Source organism: Gavialis gangeticus, unplaced genomic scaffold (genome assembly GCF_001723915.1).
Source record: "Gavialis gangeticus isolate Ggan-Ray unplaced genomic scaffold, GavGan_comp1, whole genome shotgun sequence".
Lineage (NCBI taxonomy): Eukaryota > Metazoa > Chordata > Crocodylia > Gavialidae > Gavialis > Gavialis gangeticus.
In genome coordinates, this window is record NW_017729032.1 from 185,063,855 (window position 1) to 185,075,531 (window position 11,677).

At 41.8% G+C, this 11,677-nt stretch overlaps 1 protein-coding gene across 1 annotated transcript in view; it reads left to right on the plus strand.

Annotated features, from left to right (window-relative positions):
• SMS (spermine synthase) overlaps positions 1-11,677 on the plus strand; it is an 84,786-nt gene that overhangs the window by 42,557 nt on the left and 30,552 nt on the right. Inside the window, exons 3-4 of the mRNA XM_019524497.1 lie at positions 8,431-8,524; positions 10,127-10,191. Coding sequence (XP_019380042.1) covers positions 8,431-8,524; positions 10,127-10,191 — 159 coding nt within the window. The remainder of the gene's footprint in view (positions 1-8,430; positions 8,525-10,126; positions 10,192-11,677) is intronic.

Consider the following 11,677-nt stretch of genomic DNA (forward strand, 5'->3'; position numbering starts at 1 on the left):
GGATTGAAAAAAAAAAAAAAAAAAGCTGGTGCATGTGCATTCTCCATTTCCTGGTTCTTTCATTTTTTGCTTGGCTTGGCAATCTAACTTCTCCAAATGGTTATATAGACAAAGCTAATTAAAGTTAAAAATGAAAAACTGAATTAGAGCCAAATGATTAAAGAGATTCTGTTGGGCTTTTTTCTCATGGGAAACTTTCCTTTAAATTCAAGCAGCACAGTAGTTTCCAATTCCAGTCTGGAATTTGCAAGGTAAAAGGAATAGTTTCCTCGACTTAGTTCTAGATTTTTTTCCTGCCCTCTGTGGAATGTAACACTAAGGAAAGACTCTGAAGATGCCATCTGGGAATATAAGATTCCAGTAATGATCCACATTGGATCCCCCTGTGTTCAAGATTTCTGTCTCAAATGTCCCTCTGGCCAGTTACTTGGGTGACCTGAGTGGGAGTGCCCGTCTGTGAAATCTGAACACTGCAAATCCTGTTAAAGACACAATCATACTGGCAGGTGATCTGCAAGGATCTTGTCTTGCCAACTCTACCACAGTCATTTGTACAAAGACTAGCTGTGGATATAGAGCAGTTGAGCCTCCTTTTTTTTTTTTTTTTAAGGCCTCAACAAGCCAGGGCTCTGTTTTGGTGAGTAATTTTCTAGGTGACAGGACAGTAGGAATTTCAAATGTGTGGTACATCCTTTCCAAGCAATGAGAGAGCCTGTTTTGAAAATTGCCGAGGGACTGGATTCTCAGTGCAAACTGTTAGGCTTGTAAGTAGCTGATACATTTGCAGGCAAGGTTCTTTGGGTGAATCTGTTATCTTTTATTAGACCAACTTAAATAATTGGAGAACAATTTTTAAGCAAGCTTTCGTGTTCAAAAACCCTTTGTAAGGCTAAGGAAGTTAGTTTTTTGTTGCTTTCTATGGTGTTTTACTGTTGCCTGAACTCCAGTTCAGACTGAATTTATTTTTCTTGGAAATCAAAAGTACATACCAAGCAATGTTCATTCAGCAACAGTGAAGACATCCTCTAAGTTCTGATGATGATACTAGAGACATCTCTCTAGACTTACAGACAGCTGTTTTGTGCTTGCATTTTATTATGCGGATGTAGTTTCGTCTTTGTCAGCAGGCATTTATTCCTACATAGGCAGTAGTAGAAGTTCCCAACTAACAAACAAAACTTCACATGACTTTTGAGAGGAAGCTTGTAACTCCAAAAATGATACGCTAGCAAAATAAGCAACAACATTCGGGCCAGAGTGAGGGTGTTGCCTGAATGCCTCTGACTTTACAGACATGAGCAAAACTGCTCTCCCACTTAGATAGCTGGGTCTTAGCAGGCACAAACAATCTGTAGTGTGCAGAAGTGAGTAGCAAGTTCTAATGTGAAAGATAAATATAGAAGACCTTGGTTTGGGAAGTGCCACTACCTCATTTTATACTGTTGATAACCAGATAAGAAAAGCTGGGCCAAATTATGACTACAGGTATAAAGCTGTAATTTGTTAAAGTACTTAGTCTGGAAAAACAAATGGGAAAAGATACAAATATACTGCTAGCTCTACAATACAGACTCTGGAAAGATGACCTTGCATACGCTACAGTTGTAATGAATTTAGTCCATTATTACTGCTGTTGGCAAAATTTTGTCTCTGACAAAGACCTTGTCATTTGGAAAGCTGCAGCTGTTAAATGAATTGGAGTTGATTCGGGGATTAAGGCACACTTTCCTGTTGTCATTACCAGAACAACTGATCCATGTTCTGTTTTGTCTGAAGTTAGGCGACTAAAAGTCACGTTTTGGCAACTCTTACCTGGTCCGTTTAATTCATGGTTTACTGTGACCAGGGACCTAATTGAGGAGGTTTCAACTGTAAAACATCACTCATCCAGTTGTCAACACAAATATGAATGAAACGGCCATTCACAATCAATAGCAAGGCAGGACATTGCTCCCTTGAACCAATTGAATCATTGTCTGTAGTGGTGGGAATGAACAAACTGGAAATTTCTTTTTGTAGAAAGATAGCTCAGGAGCTGGACTGTACAGATGTTCCCTCAGCCCTGTGGCTGGAGAGCTTTCCTAGTCCATGCATGCTGGAAGTGAAAAAAACTCTGGTCATACCCAGTTTGCTCTCCTTTTCAGCATTCGCTCTGTGCCATTGTGATGCAGGACACTGGACAAGATGGACCTATGGTCTGACCCAGCAAATGCAGTTCTTATGTGCTCTAGCCATGAGGCACAAGAAGGCTGCTCCGTGGGCTACTCCTGCTCTTAGGGGAGTCCATTAATTGACAGCCTGCCCTCAGGGAGTGGGGCAGGAGCACTCAGTTGCTATGGCAGGGCTCTGGGAGACTTCTGCAGAAGCACAGCAGCCTGCCTTGTTTTACTTCATGTTATTCTGTGTCAGATGGGTGGCAAGGGGAAGTTGGTGGGGCTAGGAATCTGCACTGAAGGCAGCTTTTAAATTGTTGTCCCAACTGGTCAGCTGAGTAGCAGAGGGGCAAGAGGAAGCTGGAGGGGTTGGGAGGTAAGGGGCCCTTTAGCTGAGTTGGGGAGGGGTGGGAACAAGAAGAAGCAAGCAGGAGGTGCCTGGGAGCCGAGCAGAGGGAGTGGAATTGTAAACCACCCTCCTCCTCCCCCCCCCCCCCCTTTTTTTTTAATTTCAATCCAAACCCCCCAAAGACAAACGGGGGAGGGCAAACCGGGGGGCGCCCCCCCCCCCCCCCCCCCTTTTTTTTTAATTTCAATCCAAACCCCCCAAAGACAAACGGGGGAGGGCAAACCGGGGGGCGCCCCCCCCCCCCCCCCCCCTTTTTTTTAACTTGCATCCAAACCTCCAGTATGACAAGCAGGTGAGGAGCAGCTGGGGCTGCTCCCCTTCACTCCCATCTATGGGAGGGGGAGAGCAGATGCCCTCTGCAGTCTCCCCAGACCAGGGTCCCCCGGTCCTGGAAGGAGACGGAAGTCCTTCCTCCAGCTCCAGTCCTCCTGGTCTCTCACAGGAGTTAAGCTGCAGAAGGTGTGCAGATGTTTAATCTCCCAAGAGAAATTCGCCTGGGAATGATTTAACCCTGGTTGTTCGTGAAGCTCGGGGGGAAAAAATAAGTTTGAACTTCTGTACACTTTTATTTCCTACCAGAACGGCAATTCTCCTAGTAGAAACTGAACATAAATATGTGGCCTTTGCCAGTGACTTTTGTAATGTTGGATGTTTTCCAGTGCCTTCATTTTTTCTTATCTGTAAAAGTAGAATAAATAAATCCCCTATATTTGAGGAGAGATTTGAGAGGATTTCATTTATTAAAGCATATTAAATGCATTGACATCATTAGATGCAGAGAACAGTTTGCTCCAGCAAGGTTTGATTTATTAAAATATATTGGACTAGATTTGGTTTGGCAAGTCTCTGACTTAATGTTAGATGTTTTTTACTTGAGATATCTAGCTCTTTTGAGTCACCTCTCATCTTCTGCTTGGTTCACTGTTTAAAAGTAGATCTAACCTAGAACTAGCAAAAAAAGTTGTTTCTTTCTCTGTAGCCTTGGCATAAAAGAAATAATCCTACTCGGGTAATCCTAGCTTTTTAAGGTAACAGGGCAGCTTTTAATAGCAACAACTCCCAAGTTGACCTGCAGCCTGAGCTACCTCTTGCTGTTTTGGCACGCATACCACCTGCATAGGACATCTCTGCAATTTCTCCTGCAAACTGTGAAAAGTATTTTCACTAGATGTTAAGTGGCTAAGATAAGCAAAGCTGGTTAGCTACTTAGGAAAATTGTTAGGAGAAAAAATTTGTCAGAGAAGGAAGGATGAACTTTAGCTGAAGTGGATCACAACAACATCCCATTTAATTTGGATTTGGCTCTGTTTTGTTAAATAAGCCTTTTTGAAAACAATAACAATCAAGGGCTTCTATCAGTTTAGCAAAGTAGATTTTTAAAAGCTGTTTTTAGTTGAACTAGTATACTTTTGTGTTTTCAAAAGGTCCAAAAAAAGGGAATTATAGGCCTTTGTACCAGTTCCAGTTTGTGGAAGAGATGAGAGTACACCAGTAATCTGTTGGCATGAGGATTCTATTTTGACATTAAAAATAACAAATAGATAAAATCCAAATCAGTGTAGAAGTGTGTCTGCTCTGTATTCTTATACTTCCTGTAAAATAGCCTTATATTTTTATCATATTACTTTTTTAAAGAAAGAATGCTAAAGAATATTATAAACAGTGTATGTACGTGCAGAGGGAGCATATCATCCAACTTTGAAATGCTTTCCCATTTGGAGGAGAAACCTGACAGCTCTTGAATACAGTGATTTAATATAAAAGGCTTAGGAGAGGAAGCTAAAGTTAAAGGGGAAATTTAGTTTGTGGTTAGGGTTTACCCAATTGAGTAACTGATCTGAGAGAGGTTAAATAACTCCCATTCTTGCAATATATGTATAATATGATAAAATGTTACCTGTAATAGTGCAGCAGTCTTTGGCACTGTGCAGAAACATGCATTTAGTTCAGAGTGCAAGAGTGCCATCTAGTGAAATGAAAATATTACTTTCTCCTTAACACCAGAGAGAGAAGTAGAGGCTGTTGCCTAATAAAGCTGATACCACTCTGTACCATGTAGTCTCTAAGATACCATTCTGACCTGCCTTCTGCTTAACAGCATAGCTGGACCTAGGGACTGGTACGAGTTCATTGACTTTAATGAAAGTGTTGCCAGTGACTTGAAGTATCTGCTTCTTGGGCTGAAGGCATTGTATGAACCTACAGAGGTAGCCTAAAACTAGGCTTGGCAGAATTTGATTTATATTTTTTAATAATTTAACGTAGATGGATAGTATCAATGTTTGTTCATTGTTAAGCATTTATTTAGATTTCTATCCATTTAAATTTTCAGGATTGCATGAAATTGCGGGGGGCAGATAATTTATTAATATTGTACTATTACTATAGAACAATTTGACTTCTGCTGCGACAAATGTAGGACTACTGTAGGACTGCAACCAGCAGAGCTGCCATCAGTCCCAGCTCCACTCACCCCTAACTCCCTCATCCACTTTGTCACTTCCTCTTCCTTTGTTCCCAGTCCCCTGGGGTTTCTGGGATTTAGTCCAAACTAGTCAGCATGGTTCTGTAGGACTGCTCCCCCTGTCGTCACATACTCCATCAGCTGTTGTATTTCTTATGTCTGTAAATTTTGATTATTACAGATGGAAATACTTTTTTGTCAGTCCAAGTGTGAGATGAAATTGATGTTTAATAAACTTTACCAATTTAAAAAATGGAATCCTGCCAAGCCTACCTATATGTAACATGTTTAAGCAAGCATATTTCTTTATAACTAAATCTCTTCATGTACCAGAGGGGTTATACTGTGCATTACTCTTTTGTTTGCCACCTTTTTTTAATTAAAAAAATTTTTTTTTGAGTACAGAGCTATTTAAGAAACACTCAGAAGAAATGCTGAAGGTACTTTCAGGGACGCGCACACGCGCGCACGCACACACACACACACAGTGTTGGCAGGCAGTTGAGCTTGTCTGGAAAGATGTGGGGAAGAACAGGGGTAAGTGGTAGATATTTTAAAGCCTTTTTTTCTTCCTTGTCACATCAGTCAACTTGCCTATAACTTTTTGACCCGCTCTAGCTACTTAGCTGAAGTAATTTATTTTTATTTTATATAAAAAAATTTTCAGTCTGAGAGAGTCATCTCCCATGGACTGAAGACTTGACTATACCAGAACTAGTTTAGCAATCTAGTTGCCTTCTTTTTTTTTTTTCTCTTTAGGTAGGTCCTAGCTACGTCCCTCAAAAACCAAAAAACACTCTATCCTACTCTTACTGATTCATAGTTCTGTAAAATGAGGGTGTATGGTACTGTAGCTTCTCTGGTAACAAAAATTGCAAAGATACTAAGACTTGCACACACTTGAGGAGGAGCAGAGTTCATCATCAGCCAGCTACTTGGTGATGTTTAAGGGACTCAAAAATTATATTTGGGAAACATCTGTGTAATTAAAAACAAATTAGCTACATCTGCTGTGCAGGTACAGTGGACTAAGGGAGTATAAAATGCTTAAATATTTCTGCTGAATTCAGGATTCTTGCCCTACTTAGCTAAAGAAACATCCAAGAGTTAAAGGTAGGTGTATGTACTCATTATGTGTATGTATAGACAAAGCATTACAATAGGTGAATCCCGAGACGGAACATTTTTTAGGAACCCTCACAAGCCTTCCTTCCTTTCTTTTTTTCTTTTGCCTTTCCTATTATTATTTTTTTTTAATGCATAATGTAAGAGTGCTCACAGTCCCTGCTTTCAGGAAAGATGTACCCTAGGCATTTTAAAACCAATTGGTCCTGTCTAATCCTGGCTGGAACAATTCCAAAGAAAGATTTGTATTAGTGCTTATTTACAAGTTATGGGATATGCAGAATTAATTTTGTAGATAGTACAAGGAAGAATACTGGTCCTTGGCTTTGCTAAGTCATGGTTTTAATGGGTTTTATTGGTCATATATCTCTTAATTAACCGTAAGGGAAAAGAAACTAGTTAGACTTCTTGAAACCATCTGGGTCAGAGGGAAAACTAAATCTGCATATTATTGAAATGTATTTTATAAAAGAAAAGTGTTTGATATGCTGTATACAAACTCCTTGTCTTCCAAAATAGAGTCTGGCATGATCTTGCATTGACCATCTCTTAAAGGCCTTCCTTCTCTTTTGCCTTAGAGAGGGGGGGAACAAAAAACTGCATGATAAATAAATGAAAGTGTTTTTCCTTAGTGTTCAGGCATATTGTCCAGAGACTTCAGCCAGTAGGAGCAGTGGTAGAGACTGCCAAAGATGGGACTTTTCCAGCCAACTTTATGCAGGTTTCCTTGGACATTCTCTCCTGCCCCTTCCTTCTTCCAGCTGTGTACCATGGCTTCATTCCATACCTGTCCCTCTTAACTTAGTTTAACCTACCTTTTCTTAATCAGACCCCTTTTCTCTTCCTTTTTTTTTTTTCTTCCTTCCTAAATAAATCCATCTAAGAAAAAGAAATATGGAACTAACATGACATTTGCTGCTAGCGCTGTTGTTTTCTTTCAGCCCCCTCCTCCCCCCCAACCCTGTGTTTTTTTCTTTTGTAACCTCTATGAGGCATGGGCTGTCTACTAGGCGTGTGTGAAGCAGCTAGTATTCGCTTTGGATTCGGACTTGGCGGATTTGGGGGCAGTGATTCAGTTTGGTGATTTTAAATCACTGTCCTGAATCAGTTCGGCCAAATATGATTTTGGAGATTTGACCGCCGCTGAATCTCCAAATCAAACAGGCCCCAACACACACCTGCTCTCCCAGCCCCGTCCATTGCTGCCCCACCCAGCCCCAGTGCCTTGGCTCTTAAAGAACCAAAAACAAACAGAAACTCCATATTCACGGGCTCCTGCCAGAAGGGGCAATCCCCACTGCCCTGTGCTGCATGGGGGGCTCTGCCATGAGCCCCCAGAAGCCCCGATGGCTGCTACAGCAGCTGGTGAGTGCGGGGCTTTTTTTTTTAAAGAGCTGGGGTGGGCAGGGTAGCCATAGGGAGGGGCTAGGGGAGCACTCGGGGGAGCAGGTAGGGGTCAGGGCCTGGTAGGGGTCCCCCAGTGGTCCCCTCCCACCACCTTCAGTCCCCCTCCTCCCTGCTTACCAGCAGGAGTCTGGGTCCAGCTCCCTGCGGCGGTGAGTGGGGACTGCCTGAATCCCCAAAGTCTCTGAATCTTTTCTGAATCTATTCGGAGAGCTTCAAATCTATTCGGACCTTTTTATTGGTCTCCCGATTCAGTTCAGAGATTCGGCCACCAAACTGGGCCAAATCTTCTCCGAATTGAATCGGCACTTGAAGCTTTGTACAGGCCTACTGTCTAGTACTGTGTTTATACAGTGCCTAGTGCAATAGAGTTCCATTCTTGGTTGATTCTTAAACACTACTGTAATAAATGTAGAGAGTAATTATAGTTGCCCAGTCTTACATCATGAAAACATTTTTCTTTTTGAATTGCTGTTAATCTTTGAACGTGAAAATGTTGGTTGAGATTATTGTATAAGCTTTCTGATTTTGGAAGGGTAGGGAATGTAATCGTTTCCTGAAGTTTGTTTTTGCTTTAAAAATCTGGCTCTTTTTATAGCGGTTCGGAGGTTTAGCACCCTTTCTTACAAAGGGTACCATTTGCTGACTATTAGTTCCTGGCATGCCTTTGCAATTCTTCTCTTGTTTTGCAGTGATTTCTTGAAAAATAAGAGTTGGAAAAGTAATTGTTGACATTATTGCAAAAAAATAAATATTACGAAAATAAACAAGCATTTTGACTTTAACATGGAGTTCCAGTTTTTCCTCCTGCTAGAGTCCAGTTCTGTTAATAAACACAATCCTAATAGATAACAAATACTTCTTTGGTTTTGCAGTTTTGCCACGCTGAGAATTTACCCTCATGGATTAGTGTCAGTGGATCTGCAGAGCTACAACGATGATATGAAAGGAAGAGACAAAATTGATCATGTAACTATATACCTCTTTTATTTTAGCTCAAGAAAACTGTACAGGAGAAATGCTAGCTGCTGATTTGAATCTATTGTTTTGGAAATCTGCTGTGGGTATATGTGTGTGCGCCTAAGGCATGCGAGTTAAGAAGAGTAGTCTTTGTTGGGGTCATGCATGCATTCCCTGTCTCCTCCTGTGCCTTTCCTTGCCTGAAGTAGGATAGTCCCCAGCCACCTCCAGGCTGCATGTGCAGATTTCCCTGCACGGTTCAAGGCTGGCTGGGAACTGTCCCGGTCAGGGGCAGGTCCCAGCTAGCTCCAGTCTCGGTAGGGAATTCTCCCCATGCAGGAAGCTCCCAATCCCCACTCTGCAATCGCGGAACAGGCTGGGAGCTTGCTGGGAACATGCTCTCAACTCCTGCTCCACCATCGTGGAACTGGGGCTGGGAACAATCTCCCAACCTGTTTCCAGTCCCTGCTGGGGCAGAGGGACATTCTCTCCTCCTGGGCTATGGTGGTGGAGCCCGCCTTGACAGCAGGGAGCTCCCCAGGATAGGAACCAATCTCCTGCCCCCTGCTGTCCAGCTGACAGGGAGCAAATTTGCTCCCAGTCGGCCATCTACGTGTGCCATACTGCACAGTAATTTATTACTCAGCAGTTAATTTGCTACTTGCATTTACATGTAGCCAATTAACTGCTGAGCAATGGAAATTACTGCGCCATAACAGTCAGCACCTGTAAACAGTGACACTTACTATGCAGTAATTAGCTCTTCTAAAGCATCCTGTGTAGACGTGCCCCTAGACTGGGATTCACATCGAGTTACTTGAAGAAAAATGGTCATGCTTGTTTATGAACTGCGTGGTCATTTGAGATGTTAGTATAGTCAGTGTGGGTCCCATAATCTGTCCTTCATCCCTGTTTTTTTAAGTCCTCCATAACATAGGTTTTGAATTGGTGACTGAACTGAACGTCTTGGTTACTCTGCCGTGGTGCCCTCACACAGGAGCACAAGGAGGAACAGGATGCACGTTGTCATCATTGTCCGCTAGTCAGATGACTCCAAGCTCCTGATGCTTTTGTTCTGTCTCAATAGCATGTGTACTTGGAATGCTTGACATTTTAGTTAACCAAAATCTATTGCTTTAACCCAAAGCTATTTCTTTAAAAATCAACACAAAAAAACCCAAAATAATTCATAGCTGCCATATACCTTGAACATACTAATTTCAGGCACATTCTTTATGGAACTATTGCTTGTGATATGAGCTGGGTTGGCAGAGCCATAGACAGAAGTCAGTAGTTTCTTCAACAAATGTGTGCAATCCTGTTAGTAGAAGAGAGAATTTCCATATGCTGCTATTTCCATATGCTGCTATTTCTTAACCCTGACATGGAGAATTAATTATCTTTTTTAATAAATGATTTGCTAGGATCTGGGCAGCAACCATTACCATTTTTTACACTGACCTCATAAGAACAGCATCTGTGTTGGTAACTTAGGAGTGAAAGGCACAGTTTAATACATCTCTCTTTACCACAGCAGTTTAAATGATGCTTCATGGGTGGAAAGTACCTTTCTAGTCTCTACAAGCTAAGTCTTTTTTATACTTTTTACAGATACTGAACAAAATAGAAGAAAGAATGAAAGAGTTGTTTCAGGGCAGCATCAAAAGGGTGAAGCGGTAAGTTTTATACAAACTCTCTTTCGTTTAGATTGGTCTACATTATTATTTCATACTATTGAAGACAACAGACTAACTTCTGCTTTGTTACACTATTGTAAATCTGACCTCATTCCTTGAAGCCATAGAATCACTTTGAATTTATACAGGATTTAGACAGATCTTTATTTGCTTGCTGGTACAGATATTAACGAGGTAGACCTATACATACACAAGTGACTTACTGTTGATTTATTTCAGAAGTGATGAAAAATGCTTAAACTTGTCAATAAGGACTGATGGACCCTCCCCTCCCCAATTTGAATAATTTGTAGGGCAGTTAATGTCTTCTCTAACTAGTTTTTAAAAATGTATACATCATTTGGAACAAAATTTTATCTTTAGTACATCTTATTTCAAGTTCTACATGGCTGCTAATGTGATTTGCTAGTGCTATTTTTTTGTGTTGCTTCCATGAGCAACACTAATAACGTGCAATAGGCATTTATGGGCTAGGGACATGTTTTCAGGTAAATTTCAGCTTCACGTTTCTTAGGCTTTATTAAAAACATTTATAATAAAATGTTTTCAGACAGAGTGTGTATGTGTGTTTCCAAATAGCTACAAATATTTTGGCAATTTTATTGTAGAATTGATAGATGCCATCTCTAGTTAAGTTGCAAAAATTCTGTATATTTTTTTCATCTTAGTTCTTTTGTGTAAAACTTTTTTTTTATGCTGTAGGATAATTACGATACATGGGGAGAAGGGGAATCCAAAGTGGAAAAAAGTTAATTGTTTTGTTATGGAAATATTTGAAGTATGGGGTGAGGAAGAAAAAAAGCCTTTTAATTTACCTTGATCCTCTGGCAGTTTGTGCTCTAATGCAAGGTTGCGTCAACTATGTCTATTTGCAAGTGAATGAAAAATTGTACTCAAAGAGAGTAATCAGCAGCGATCCAGGTTTTCTGTTTCCCATGGAAACATGGAGAAAAATGTGGATTTACCAGAGGAAAATGTGGATTTCTCATTTTAATGGAGAAACCAACAGATGTTGCACTTTTGTAAAGAGCTCTCTGCAGGCTGGCAGAGTTGCAGCCTACAAGGGGCTGGGAAGGCAGGTGGGAGCAGGAGGAGGTTGGTTAGGCAGGGGTGCCATGTGCATGTATATGCACATTGTCACCAGGCAGCCTGGAGAGCAGCTTCTGCAGGCAAGTCTGGCAGGGGGCAGGGACTGAAGCCCTCATAGGGAGGGAGGGAGTGAATTGGGAAGGGCAGGGCTGGGGCTGCTGCTGCCCAGTTGGGGGGTATGTGTCTTGGGGCCCAGGGCTGCAGTGTGTGGCCACAGGGCCCCAGTAGGGAGCGGAATGGGGGAAGGGGGGCAGCTGGCTCCCTGTGGCTGTGCTCACTCCCAAAGGGGCAGGGCAGATTTGTGGCTGGGGTGGGGGCAGGCATGGGCTTCCTACTGCAGGCTTGGGCACCCTGCCCTGCTGCACTGCCCTGGTGA